At 38.0% G+C, this 15,415-nt stretch overlaps 1 protein-coding gene across 4 annotated transcripts in view; it reads left to right on the top strand.

Annotated features, from left to right (window-relative positions):
* Nucleotides 1-149: 149 nt before the first annotated feature.
* NEBL (nebulette) overlaps nt 150-15,415 on the top strand; it is a 248,738-nt gene continuing 233,472 nt past the window's right edge. For 2 of the 4 annotated variants that reach the window (XM_088160726.1, XM_014891614.2), the window contains exons 1-2: nt 150-434; nt 1,399-1,493. In XM_088160726.1, coding sequence (XP_088016852.1) covers nt 366-434; nt 1,399-1,493 — 164 coding nt within the window. In that variant the 5' untranslated portion in view covers nt 150-365. Of the gene's footprint in view, nt 435-1,398; nt 1,494-15,415 lie in introns of those variants that run through there. The other 2 variants (XM_088160688.1, XM_088160674.1) reach the window with 2 other exon arrangements.

Below are 15,415 nucleotides of genomic sequence, written 5' to 3' on the forward strand. Positions count from 1 at the left end.
GGCTTGGCTTGCGGCTGCAGCGCGGGGCTCGGCGTGAGTCACGCAGCCCGCGGCGCGGCGAGCCGAGCGCGCAGGCACACGGGGGAGGCGGCGGGGGCGGGCGGCGAGCGGCGGGGGCGGCAGCACCGGCTCCCCGCCCGCCCACTCGCACATGCTGCCGAGCCGCAGTCAGCTGGAGCGCCGCTTCCTCCACAGCCGCCGCCGATGACCTCCGCGCCCGCCCGCAGCCGCTGAGGACCCCCGGCGTCCCCGCCAGGGCGGGGGATGATAGATCGGCCTCCCGCAGCCCCGTCCAGCGCAGTCCGCCGCGCCGCAACCTCGGCCGCCGCCGCCCGCCGGAGCCGCCGCCCCAGAGGAGCCGCAAAATGAACCCCCAGTGCGCCCGCTGTGGCAAAGTGGTCTATCCCACCGAGAAAGTCAACTGCCTGGACAAGGTGCTGGGGCGCGGGCGGGCGGGGACGTCGCCTCCCGGGCGTGCCCGTCCCGCTCCCCGCAGCTCCGGCGGGGCGGGCAGGGCAGGGCCGGGCCGGCGGGCATCGGGGCGAGCCGGCAGGTGGCAAATGCAGCGTCTCAGGGGCCGCCGCTGCGCCGGCATCAGCGCTGTCAGCGCCGGCGGGGCCAGCCGCCGTGTCACCGCGCTGGCGAGCGGCGCCGCAGCGGCCGGGGCGCCCCGCCGTGCCCGCCCGGCACTGACGGTGCCCGGGTCCCGCGGTCCCCCGGCTGCCCGAGGGATGAAGTTGTAGGCAGCCCTTTCCCGGCTGTAGTTGTCGGTGCCTCCCCGAGCTGGGGCGGCTTCGGCTGCCCCTGGCACCATGGGGCGGCGGGGCGGCCGCAGCTCCGTCCCGCGGGGCTGTCCCCGCTGTCCCCGCTTATCGCCCGGCGCGGTCGCTCCGTAAAGAACAGCAGTGAGGCTGTGACAGATGCGCCAAATTACCGTCCCCGGAAAGGCAAGGCGAGGCGATGGAAGCCACAGGAGGAAAATGCCGTATTATGTGCTAAATTTAGTGTCTGTGCGGCGTACCAAAAAGCCAGCCGTCACATTAGTTAGTGATTGCATTCGCGTGGTGTTGCATTCTTAGCAAACGGCGTGGTTTTTTATTTATTTATATATTTATCAAGGAAAACGTCAAACTCCTGCCTCACTTATCTTTAAAATTATCTTGACAAGGTCAGCATGCAGGGGTCTTGGCATTCACCTTAGCAGAGAATTGACATTTCTGGGACTGTTTCAGAAGCACCTTTGGTTTCATGTGAAAGTAATTATTTTGATTTAGTTAAGAAACCTGTAATGCATAACCAAAATATTGACAAGTAATTGTGTTTTTACGTTTACCATACCCTAACATTGCTTTCAAAACATCAGTACCGTAAGTAATTCTACTTTACATTTATTTACAGTACTGGCATAAAGGATGTTTCCACTGTGAAGTTTGCAAAATGGCTCTGAACATGAATAACTACAAAGGATATGAAAAGAAACCTTATTGCAATGCGTAAGTATTGTAAATGTCAAGTCTTGCAGAAATGCACATGAAAAGAAAACCTGGCCGTGGATATTGTCAAATAGGTATTGTCATGCTGTAAAAACTTAATCTAGAGAGAGCAGTGCAGTCTAGAGCAGCTCAGTATCTTTTCGTATGGAGTATTCTACTTGCATTGATGAAAATATTTATGATGTGTTTAGGCAGTGTTTTCATATCAGATCTGAGGAATACAGGTCTTTTTCTACCAAAAGCTGTTGGATCTAGTACTGACTCCTGCTACGTTCATTATTGGCAATGCTGGATTACAGTTGTCCATTATGCAGTTCTCTATTCAGGGTTATGGGACCTGATCAGCATTTTGTATTAAGAAAACAAAGTGCTTCTCGGTTGTGTTTACCAGAGACAGTGCCCTGTTAGAAATCATGACAGCCTGTTTTTAAAAGTGTTAGTTTTTCCACATATCTCAGATTTCTAAGATAGGTGTATATATAAAATCCTTGCTTCTACTGCTTCATGCTATTTTGCTATTCTCTTATATTTTGATTAAGAAAGTTGATTCATTTTGGTTTGATTATTCTCTAGTATACTCATGTTGCTTTCAACTTCTGGATTTTGTTTTTGTGTGGATTTTGAAGAGTGCTTTGATATTTGGCTTGCAAATACTGTAGAAGAGCAATTGATACATGGAGAAAAAAAGTTGCTTTCTATTCTTTGTACCATGCTTCTAAAATTTGCTAATTGCATTTCGGTGTGTTTTAATCTTTAGAAACCATTATAATATGCTTTTTTAGAAGGATAGCTCTTAAGATTTTGGAATCAAATGTGATCTTATATATTATTTGTATATTGTTGTTATTTTCACCTTTATGTACTTGAAACATGTTTTGAGAGACATAGTTTTGAAGCTACGGACACGTTTTATTTTTCTTTAGAAATATTCTCCTATACTTAAAATATTTGTTTGATGTTGAGATAGACTGTCTATGGCTGGCTGTAACAGAAAAGTTCAACAGCATATGGTCATTCCTTTCAGGCTAAAATTGAATCCAGTCAGTGTCTAAAATACAAGTTATGTTATAAATCTGCTGTGCTGCCAAAACCTGAAACACCTGTTCCAGTGTGCACAGTTGTACTTGGATTGCTTTAGGAGCATATGGAGTTACATATGTAACTTCCTGGCTTTCCCTGAAGTGCTCCACACAGTGTACCAGGGTGACATTAGACCTCTCCTAACAAAGTGGGTTCTGCTGCCAGTGTCACGGGCTGGAGAGGGCTGTGTAGGAAGGGAGTCATGCTCCAACAGGTGGTATGCTACAAACTGAGACTAACCTCGAGTATTGGCCCTGCATGGGAACCTGCATGTGCCACTATTTGAGTTGAAGTACAGGCTTACATCCTTTACAGTAATTATAACTCTGATAGGTGCCTTCAACTTATATTTTTGTGCTTAAATTTCAGTTATGATACTTTGGTTGTTTGATCATTCTCATTTAATCACATACTTGTACTCAGTAAGATTGTTTGTTTATAAAATCTTCTCCACGCTAACACATGAGGTTTTCCAAGCTGTGCATATTTAACTTCTGTTGCAGGAGAGTTTTTCATATATGCAGTTATGGCTTATGGTGTGTCCTTCTGTTGATGGATGAGGAGGAGTAAGGATGATGGATGGATCTGTTCTGTACCATTCAGGTGCTGTTCTTCCTGGCAGTTGCTTTAGTGAGCTTTGTGAGAGTGAGCCTTGAAAAAATAATCTCTACCTTTGAAATGTCTCTCAAACCTGATGTATGAAATGAAAAGCAGCAATGTAAAACCATTAAAAGAATTGGAGATTTTTTCATTAAAAAGGAGATAAAATGTAATGTGTAATATTAGCAATGTGCATTTTGTTCTTAACTTTTGGTAAAATAAAGTTTGGTGGGTTTTTATGCCCCCTTGTTTTTAATGAGAAACCGTTATCATATAATGTAATAATTTCAAGTGTTCTGGGGAACCAGGAAGGGAAGACTAAGGTGTGCTTTGTGGTTTCAACAAACTTTAATATTCTTCAAAGGACAACTAAGATGGTTTTCCAAAACTGTGTTTTGAAAATACAGTTATTTTTTGACAGAGAATCCTTGCATCTCAAATGTAACTAATTTGCAAGGCTGACACCATTACAGTATTTCAAATTATGATGTGTCTTATTCTGTTTTTATTAGTAAGAAGCAAATCCATTTTTGTGTTAAATGCTGCTTGATCATAAAACCTGCGAAGAAAAGAATGTAAATTTACTCGTATAAACACCTACAAACACTTGACAAAGAGTAATTACTACTAAACTGTTTATTGAGGCCATCCATTGATAAGAGCGCAATTTGTAGATAAAAGTGAAGTATGCACTAATTTGAATGGGAGAGGAATATCATGAAGTTGTTCAACAGGTTTGGAAGCCATAGAAGCCATAATTAGTTTTTTTATAAGGACAAGGTGGAATGCATGTATCTTTAAAATATCTGTATGTGCTTTGGTAGTTCACAGGTTTAATTAAATTGTAAAACATAGGGTTTTTTTGTTAATATAATAAAAATATGCTCATCTGTGATTGTTCAAACTATATTTTTGATGGTGAAGAGTCAGGTCATGCTTATCAAAAGGAACTAGCAAACCATGAAGGAATATATTGCGAAGTACTTTAATTCAGTGACCATTAGAAAGGGTAGAACTATCTGTAAATGCAGGATCCTGCTTTTTTGAAAAGCAGGTTTTTTGTTGGACATTTTGCCATATTTCCATCTAAATGATTGTATCACCTTCCTTGTGATAAAGACACACGAATACCAAAGGTAATGACTAGGCTGCTGACGTAACTTCTGTAAGTTGTAGATCTATGTAAGATTTTACACGGTTAAAGGGAAAATTTTGTCTCTGTGTGTATGTGTGTAGTATGGCTTTAAAAATAATAATCTTTGGATCATGGAGTTTTCATGATCTGTCCCCTTTAAACCTTTCAGTTCTCTTACTTGTAGAGAGAAGCTTAAACAACTTCGTTCTCTCTTTTTTTATTATTTACATAATTTGTGAACTGTTTGAGTCAGGATAGTTCTGCTTGTTTTGTAGTAGCTTGTTTGTTTGCTTGTAGTATTGTGCTTTTAGCTGGGGCCTCTGAGCAGTACAGTGCTGTAATAATTTACAGTATTGTGTTTCTCACTTACTTGCCCTCTCATTTCATCTGAAAGGCCTCATACACAACATCTTGAGGCTTGTAGATGCACAGCACATGGACACTGCTGGGTTTGCCTTAACGACTTTAGTCTTGCCTTTTATTTGCAGTCCGATTTAGATATGCCATGTTTCTGGATTGCTGCCTGATTTGTGAAATAATGTTGATGAAACGAAGGGCTCAGACAATTTTGCAGTTCAGCCAGGTGCTATGCATTGCCTGAAGCAGGTGAATGAGCCATTCTTTATTTCTCTGAATGTACATAAAAGTAGTAAAAGAAAGGTTAAGACAATTAAAAAGTCTTAGGTAATCTGATTTCTCAAATCACAGTGGCTTAATGCAGATCTGAATCCCTATTCCACCTTAATATCTGCAGATAGATGTTAGATAATCTGCAGATTAAATACTTGTTTAATATATGTGGAAATGTCAAGAAGAAAAGTTGATATTATTGTCCTTTGCAAACTTAGAGCTGACCCTTTCCACCTTCAAATAACCAAGATGATGCAAGGAAAGGAATGGCATTTTGGCAACTAATCATTTGTGTTCTCAAACTTGTTAAATGATTGAGTCATGTGGGATGATGATATGGTAACTTATTCTTACGGATGTTCATATAAATTCTTCTTTTGACAGATTCACTAGACCAAAACACAAGACTACTTTTTATGCAAAATGTAGAAGCTGAAATGCATATTTTTGGAATATGGTCTCTGCATTAGCTTTACCTGCTGATGCAGACAGAGTTTCCTGCATGTATGAACACATCCAGAGATGTACTTTTTAATTTCTACAAACCTAGTAGGTTTGAGTTCCGTAGATCTGATACCTTCTTGCCAAAACAACGTCACTATTGCAATAAATTCTTCTGAAATACTTAGTATCTAAAATTTTGCTAATTGCCTGCACACAGGGTAATTTCATTCAAGTTTTTATAGATGACAGCCACCATATGGAATGGTTACATAACTTAAAATTTAAATCTACTGTCATCAGTCTTAGTGTGAATTATTGACATGAAGAAAGACTCATAATCACTTTTTTTAAGATTTAATTTTTTTGTAACTGGTGCCAGTAGGAAATAGATGTGCAAATACATTTGAAATATTGTGATTTTATTAGAAGCACTACATCTTCAATGTGCAAGTGCAGTCAAACCCTATATTTTAGGATTATACTTGTGGAGAGTCACAAGGTCTGGAAAATGGAAGCAGTTGCTTTTAATCAGTGGATGAATGTGGCCATTAAGAGGAATTCATTGTCTTGAAAGATGAACTTTTGTATAGAACTTTAATTTTAGCTGTGAAACATTAATTTTTTAATTATTTTTTTCTCGACCAGTCAGAAAGTTTCGAGATGGCAGCTAGGAAAGTGATGATGTTATTCTTACTAAAAATAGCTAGCATTATCTTAGTTTTCAGTATTGATTTCAGCAAGTGGTTATTTCTCAATTTAAATATGTCAGGAAGAAAGAAAATTATGTAAGAGGCAGTGAGAATAAGCCTGAAATCTGATGGGGTGACTTCTAAGAGTTGCAGTAAAGAGAGTGCACAGAATAAACAGACTTACCAAATTCTTCATCTCCTACTGGAAAAGGAACAACTCATAAACTCCCTTGCAAACCTTCCTAGAAAGAAAGGATCTACACTTTTTCACTTTATTAGTTTTATGTATTGAAGACTTTCCTGTTAGAATGTAATATTAAATGGGTAATGGAAATAACAGAATTGCTAGAAAGAGCTGATAAGTGTCTCAGCTCAGAGCCAATTACCCTTCTATCTTTAAAGCCCATTACTTCTTGTTCAGCATCACATTAATATGAACTCCAGTATTTGAAAACATTTGTCCCTCCTCAGCAATCTTTTCTTTAAACAAAACAGCTCTAACTCTATCCTCATCCTGATGGATTATATATTATGTTAATTCTTGTTTCTTTACCTTCAGTTATTTTCAAAGTGTATATATCTCATTTCAGTGCCCAGTGGAATGTTACCAGAGCTGGTACAGCAACATGAGTACTTGTACATAATCTTTCTCCTAAATCCCAGTACAGTCTTTACTTTTCAATTTTTTTCAGTCATAGAAGCTGAACTATTGTTAAATTATATTTGGATTCTTGTGGGCTATGTTTTATGCAGAATTGCAACCTCAGCAGTGGTTATTATCCATTATCTGAGCAGCTAATTGTTCTCGGCTAAACACAGAATCTTCCACTTGATTCTCATTGAACTAAATCTTCTTTTTTTCCCCAGGCTGCTTCTCCAATTTGTTGAGTTCATTTTATATTCTAATTTTGTTCTCTAGTGTGCTTACAGCCCACTCCTATCAACCTGTCAACCCTCCCACCAGAAAGCCTGTAAGCACATTGCAAATTTAATAAGTATAATCTTTATTTCATCACCCAGGTTGCTACCTGAAGGCCTGGAAGGGTATTGGGAGCAATATGTACCACTGTGGTCTGATGCAGCCTTCCCTTCTGTAGTGAGCAGTGATGAATAAGAGAACTACTTTATCTTTCTACCTATTCATGGAGTGCTAGATCAAGCACTGAGTTCTGTGTGAGAAAAAGTAAAATTGTGAAATAGCATGTTCATGGATATTTATGAAGACTCTGCTTAAATATAAGGGACAATTTTAGTTAGAAGAAACATACATTTCTGCTTCTCAGTTCTGTGTTACCTTTTTAGGTTAATTCAGTATTCAGTCCAAATTACTATTGGTATTCAATAATGTAAAGAAAAGCTGAGCCTATCTTCTAGAACAGTTGAAGGAGCTTCTTAGGCAAAATATATTTGGGTCTCTTAAAGGTGTTTGATACATATCTTTAAACTGTTCCAAGAAGGCACTTAGAACACTTTGTCAGAGCTGCTGAATAACGTGCATAAGGCAGATGGTGGTTAGTTGCAAAGGAATTACTAAAGAATAATCATCACTGGTACTCCGATCTCGGGAAGAGTTGGGCTGCTTTTTATTGCTATGACTGCATCTGAATAATGGGATGCAAACCCGTTTATTGGGTTCTGTTTCAACATGTTTAGCTGGCCATGTCCTGATTTCGTGTTTGGTCAAGACCTGTACATATTAATTGCATGGTGGGCGTGCAGGGACTCGCAGGACTCTGTGAGCTGCATCAGGTCCCTTGGTTTTCATCGTGGAGAGCACCATGGTGACCTGCAGCCGAGTGCAGCCAGCGTGCTTCCCTGCTGCTCCAAGTGGAGTAGGAAAATGACCCCGAGGGGGATGAGTTGTTACCTTTTTCTCTCAGAGCAGGTGGATTCTCTGATTTTATTGAGCCAGTTCTCTCATGTCTAGCTCCTGATATGAGTTTAAGGTCTGTGGAATTAATGTTTTAACATCTTGCCTGTAGGTAAAATATTGTTGCTCCCGTTATAGCTCTGAAGCACAATTATAATTTAGTATTACTTAGGGTGTTGCTGCGACAAGTAAATAGAAAAGATGCAAATGAATGCAATACATTTAATTTTACTCAATTTTATTTGATTAAATACTGCACTAAGCATAGACAACTTTGCTGTGTGAAATCTTGACCTGTTGCCAGTTGATGTCTTGGCTCAAGTAAATGTATTTTTAATATATATAATTATAGGTCATTGTAGATAGCAGATAATTTTTCCAAGGAAAAACGCATACATATCCTCAGCACTTTTAGTCATAAAATATACTAAACGTATTCTTGGGGGACTTGGATTATTGAGACACAGTTTCAGTAAGTGCGTTTTTCTTTGCTGCCTAGTCTTTTATCCTCTGTTGATGCTTAAGATAATCTTCAGTTTTCTTACTGTTGTTCTCTGTACTCAGTCCTAAAGATGGATGGAGTTAATTTCATTATATTTATTAAAATATTAAGGCAACAGAACAAGAACCATAGATGAAATTTTGTGATTTCACAAAATTTGCTTATTTTCATTGCATAGCTTGAACTTTGGAAGCAGTTGTAGCAAGCCTGTGAAGTCTTGATGGTATGGTTTGATAAGAGCTTTGTGGTTCAACTCTTTGGGGTTTTAAATGTTCTAAACCATAGAATTTCCCATAATATTTGCCAAAAAACTTAAGAACAGTATTTTCACCTGGTTGAATTTTAAGTTCTGTGCAGCTCTGGTAATGTTGCTGTTGGTAGCAAATAAACCTGCTGTCCTGAAATGCTCTCTCTGCTTTATAAAGCTTGAAGAAAACTAAGTGTATGTTGCAATCTCTCATACAATTCTGAACTTTTTAGAGCTGGTGATGGCCCGTTGAGAAGGACAATATCATGTCAGTCAGCTTAGTGTCAAGAAGCAGGTGTTGCTGTTTACATACAACGTCAGTGAAAGCTTACTGTAATTATCCAGACAATAAACAATCTTGCCTGAGTGGTCAATTACTTTTATTTTATTTTAATAATTTTGAATATTGTGGTGTGCTTATAGAAACTTGCTAAATTTAGGGACTGTAGGAGTTACACTGAGGGCAGTGTTTGGCTGTGTGATTTTGAAGTCCCTTGAAAAGACAACAGTAGTCAGGACTCACAAGGGAAAAATTTGCTCTAAGAAGAGGTGGGCGAAGTATTTGTTGAATAACTGGTCTCTCTCATTATAAATGTCACCAGCCAGTTCATTCTACCTTCAGTTATGTCATCTCATATTGCAGTTTTTTGCAAACAAAACCCCTGCAGTTAATTCTGCTTAATTTGCAGATCAATCAATTTCTTCTCTCTCTGCCTCCCTCTGTCTTCTGTTGCTGGAGTAGATGTTACATCAGAGTTGGCCAAGCTGTTTTCCATTGCTTTCTTTTCATGTTGTCTCTTTAATTTTCATTTGTACTAGGGGGAAAAGTCTGGCTGATAAGTAGTGCAGAATTTTTAGGCTTTTATATTTCCTCTTCCCCATGTCTCCTGTTTTCTTCTCCAAAAACTTCTGTTCTTGGTTGTGCTGCAATTGTGTGGTGGTAACTGATCCCATCATATCTTAGTATGAAGAGGGCACAAAAATGTGCCAGCAGTGTCACACTTGAGAGGAGACTGCAGCAGCTTAAGACTGAAAAAAATGAAAAACTAATTATAATTTGGCCAGTTGTCATTTAAACATATATTGCAAAGGCTTTTCTGGGAAGTGCATAGTTACTCTTTAAAGAGAATTTCTAAAAATGTAGAACTATATGGATACTGGACAACTTTCCTTTCTTGCTTCACAGTTTCAAAAATTCACACTATGTTTTTTTCCCCTCTTAGGAGAGCAAACTTGTGGAGGTAGTCCATCATGTTCTTCCTCTCTAAATGGCAGCTTTTTTCATGCAGGTGTATTGATGTAATGCCAATTTCACAGATTTAAAAATAAAGTTGTGCTGCATTTTAATTTAGTTATACCTCAGGTATTTTTTTTTAAACCTGACACACTAAGTGGTAATAGCTTCTTTCTTTTTTTTTTCTTCCTGTTCCAGTTTTACTCTGGAAAAATTCAATACTTGCAATGCAATTCCTTTTGATATGAGAAAACAGTGTATGGAAATACTTAGGGAAAAATTTTAAAGAAAAAAGATGCTGATTTCAGACTTACTTAAAATGCAAGTGGCTAAGTTTATGCTGGGGAAGAGTGGCAAGAGGAAATAAATTGACAATAAAAAAGCATGGACTATTTCTGCAGAACAGTGTAGAGTGGCATACAACACAGTGGGGTGTTATGTTGCACAGTATTTGTTATGTGTATCTGCAAATGCAGAAGAGAAGACATTTCTGACTGGATTTGCTCAGTCATCCAAAAAGAAAAGGGACCAGTATGAGGGTTTCTAGCAGCAGAAGTGCTCAGTAAGTGGTTGATCAGGAGATGATGAACACAGTTAGAACTGGCAGCATGTGTGGTGTGCTGCTGCTGTAATGTAGGTGCCAGTAGATGTTTTAAAGAACCTGCCTGGAAATATATATGTTGAAAAGCAAAGCTTCTTAGAGGGCTTGGAGTTACAATTATGCTGTAGCATAGGAAGGTCTGAGAGTTATATTTTGAAGTAGTTGGTAGGAACTTGTCAGGCTATCAGAAAACAGAGGTGAAGCTTGTTGGAACAGTTATTAGCATAACTTGTTCAAATACTGTGTCATTAGCACAAGAATGTTAGGAGTAATGGAGAAAGGTAAAACCAGTTTGAAAGAAAAAATGTATCAAAATATATATTTAGAAGAATAATATTGTTTGAAATATGGCACCTCTAGTAGTTTTCTCAGAATTTCTCTCATTTAATGGTGATGATGTCTGCTTACACAAGGGGAGAAGAAGAGGATGCATGCAGAGAAACAAGGATAGATGGGAAAGAGAAATTTATAAAAATGTTGGTTGAACTTTTCAGTTTAGTAAGCAAACTTTCTGAGATGGTTGCACTTTTGAGTCTTTGATCAGGAATGGGCAGCTATCATCATGAATCCTGTCATGAGCTTTTGGATTATTTTGTTCTGAAGATCAAAATGGAGATTAACCAGATATTTCCAGATACCTCACTATTGATACTGCTTGGTTGTGTCAGAAATGTTGGAAACATATTAGCAAGAATGGAAGAAGCTGGAAGGGTAAAAAGGAAGGCCAAATAGATGAGCTTGGATTCAGTTAATGGTCAGTCTACTCCATGCTGTGCTTCACCACAGAGTCAGGTCTCAGTTCTTGCAGAGTATTTGCTCAGTCTGAGTTCCTTTAATTCTATCATTATCTTAATGATAAATTAATATTCAGAATAGGAGATACTGTTATATGAAATGTGGCTCAGTTTATTGCCACTGCAGGCACAGATGAATTCATCCTGCTTTGAGGAATATGCAGTGAAGTGATTGTTATGAAGTTAGGAATTAATGAGAAATATAATGAAAATTGGGAAAAATATAGTTTCTCAGTTTTATGTCCCCTGGAAAATATTTCTGTACACTGAGCTAGGTTACCAAATAGTGTCCCTAGAAGGATGAAAATCTTGAGGGAAAACTATGAAGTGCAGTGAGAGTTACGTGAAAGTGAAAATAGCATGTGCTTAGTTTTTTTGGTAGTCTAATTCAAGCAAGGGTAGATTGTCAACATTCTTCTTTTTTTTTTTTTCCATTGAGATGAAGGTGGATATTCTGAGCAGTGATAATTTAGATTGGTGCTTTTAACATTTTGTTTTTATTAATTATGCTTAGCATAACCAAAGACTTAGTTTTTAAAATTGTCTTGAAAGGCAAGAGATCCTTTGGTTCTATAGGCTACCAAGTTGCTTCAGTACAAATGGATATTTCTGTAAAACTTGAAAAACTTAGCCCTATTTATAAATAATTTTTTTCTCCATTAGTTAATTTAGGAGACATTCTGAAGTCTGAATACAAGCTGGTGAAGCTGTGCATTTATTCCTATATTAAAGAGCTTTCAGGATGACTCTTGTCTTTGTGGACCTGAGACTGGAAAGAGCAGCATTCAATTTTTTATACTGATGAAATGCTTAACTTTCATGACCATGCTACTGCTGCTGTTTCAAGCCTCATTTGGGTCAGCAGCAGGAGTCTCCCTTACTGCCCAAAAGGCAATGACAGATGATGTCTCTTATGCAGAATAGTACTGTGGGTGCAATATATTAAAGGGAAAACTTAGGCTTGTTAGGCTGGGTGTGTATGAGAAGGAGATAGTAATGTGATTTTAGAAACTGAAGGAAACAGGGTAAAAGTGATTATTTTTTTCTAATTACTTACTTCACCCTGAGGAAAATGGCAGTTCCCCATTTTTCATAGCCTTCATCCTGTCACTTCTGTTCTGAGGGGACATAGGCTTTGACAGAATTAGTTTGGTGAGCAAACAGGCCACTTTTATTTTCTTCTGCCTTGTTTCTTTGTGCATTGGCAAAGCTACCTGGCAGCTTGGTGTCAGATCTCTGCAGCAGGTTTCTCACCTGCACTGCAGTGCTCAGGTGTGTCAGAAATTTGGCATCTGATGTGCTCTGATCACTGCCCCTGGTGTGATCAGAGCATCTTGTTGCACATCTCTTGGGTGTGCTGTGTAAATGTTTAAGGACCTCTTTGATGTGTTTCCTCAGAAAGACTGCTACCAAGGCAGTACTTCACAACTGGGATAACAGATAACTAGTACATACAGTTAATAGTAACTGTGACACCTTAGACCAAAGAAATAGGAACTGGATGTTCAGGAACAGACTTGTAACAGATTTTTAAAGCTGACAGTCTAGTAGATTAATGTTTCATATTAATAATTAATACTTATAAATTTTATGCCTATTATTTTTTTTTCCAATGCAACAATTTCTTAGTAAGAGATGTTTTGCATGAATTTGCCAGTTTGAACAATTTTTTTCCCACCTGTAAGACTCTATATTTTATCTTTGTTGGTTTTGTAGTAGTAGAATGCTCTCAGGGACAAAATATTTAATTTTGTCAGTTAAACTTATTTTGCTTATGTGTATTTCACCGAAACAACTACTTTGTAATTAATACGGACAATATTTCAATATTTTAATATTTTAATATATTAATTTTATTATAGTTGTATTTTACATTTAGTGTTATGGTGACAATTTACAAATAAGAACTTTTGAATGTGGAAGCAGACAAAATACATAATTTTCCAAAGCATGGAGTTGTAATATAGTTGGGGTTCTTCCCTATAGCTTGTGAAGAATAGGAATTTTTACAGAAAATGTTCCTTTTGAAGAAAAGTTTGATCACAATTCTTCTCAAAAAAATAAGTTGTTTCTCAATCACACATGATATTAGGAATGGTGTGTGTATTCATGCAACTGGATGTTAGAAACTGCTGTTTCCTGAAGTGTGGGAGAAAGTTTAAAAAAGTTTGTAGTAGTGATGTCCTTGTGGAACACTTTAACACAGACTTTATAGCTGTTGTAGTCTCCATTTCTAATTTTCTTCTTCTTAGGCACGTGGTTTTTAAATTTTACTTGGGCTTTATTAATAAATGTGTTGTTTCTTTTTCATAGAGACTTGAATTAATATTTTGGGTTCTGCCCCCCATTACTTTAACATATCAAGTGTGTTAGACTGTCCAGAGCAAGTGTATTAAATATTGCCCTGGAAAGCAGTAATGAGTCATCCAAACAATCCCAAGACTGTTTAAATGCTTACAAAGTCTTTCAGTGTGGCTCTAACTTATTTTGAATTTAATTCCTTACCTTCTGTGGTTTGTGTTTCCTTTGATTGTTCTAGAAGGTTTTGTCTCTCTCAAGCTCTAGAACTGATGGTGTACCTGCCAAAAGTTTTAGTCTTGCTCTGAAGTTGCAAAATCAAACTTAGTCTTATAAACCAAGTGACATTTGGAACTCAATATCTTCTGTACTCACATGTATGATGAATATATTGCTAGAATGGAGACTTTAAACAAAGTAATTTAAAATTTAAGAAAAATGTTCTTTTTTTCCATGAATAATGCTTCTTTTGTTATATGCTTTTGAGAGAAATCTTTAAGAGGAACTCTCTTATTTGCACAGTTGTTTTTTATTACCCAATATAGAGATTAATTTTAAATTTTCTTATGTTACCAGGAACATCTATCTCTCTTATATACAGCAACAGGAACAAAATAGGATACTGCTCTGACGAGTTTCTTGATAGTTTTAGCGTAGACTGTTACAGTTATGGTTATTTTAGATTTTTGTCCTTCGTGCTTTGTTGTTATTTCATAGTAACATGACCAGTAATGTCTTTACTGGTTTTACATATTCCTGTGCAACATAATTGCATAGGAACTGTGAAAGTTAAGGTTAAAATGATTCTTTCACTTTTCCTTCCAACTATACTCGTGCCTACTTTCATATGAACCAGTTTTAAAAAATTCTGGATTTGCAAGAGTACAACTGTAAATGCAAAGCAAAAATTAATAAATTGTTTTGTTTTCCCATCTTTTTTGCGTATTAATTGAAATGTGTTTATTCTGGAAAGAGCTACATAGGTAATTTCAGTATATATTGCTTGGAATTTTTATTTTGGGCAGTTTAGGTCAATGAAACAATTTAACAGTAGCAGATTTTTTTCTGTCCCAATGTAACTTGTGAGAATGGTTATATTAATTTTCAAAACTTTTTTTCTAAAGAAAAATAAGGTCAAATAAGTAATCTGTCATTTTTCTTAACAGCACTGGAAACCTTCATGGCACCCCTTTCTTATCTGCTATAAAGCAACTGTGCTAAAAAATCATCTGTTTTGGTCATAGTGAATTAAGTAAATGGGCAAGAGCTGGGAAAGCTTCAACATTTAGAGCTCTACAAATAGTCAGACACCTATCAATTCCTCCAAAGAAGTGATGGGATTATTCTTTAATAGGAGAAGCTTAATCACACGTTTTTGTATGTGGAAGACACTGGATATGAAACCATTGAGTAACGTTAGAAATATACATCTGAGCTGAAAAGATTTTTGCATATGCCACAATCTTCATGAAGGCTGTACTAAGCAGAGGTTTGTAAACAATTCTGTTGAAGCACAGCAATTCATCTCAGCTGTGTTAGCCTTCCAATAGAGATGGGTGAAAAGCAGAAAATATTTGCAGTTCCCCCTAGAAAGTCACACCTTAAAATAGGAATGCACTGAACGCTCAAAAGGAAAAGATCCTGCAGAATCAGAATGTCATTTCTACCGTCATTTTTAAAGTGAAATACTTGCAGAGTATTATCATCCATTATATAGTTTGTTTGTGGAGTGCCTGTTATTGTTGTAGCTGAATACTTTTTTACCCAGGGGATGTTAGTTATGTAAAGCTGATGGGCC

The sequence above is a fragment of the Sturnus vulgaris genome, chromosome 1 (assembly GCF_052056855.1).
Source record: "Sturnus vulgaris isolate bStuVul1 chromosome 1, bStuVul1.hap1, whole genome shotgun sequence".
NCBI lineage: Eukaryota > Metazoa > Chordata > Aves > Passeriformes > Sturnidae > Sturnus > Sturnus vulgaris.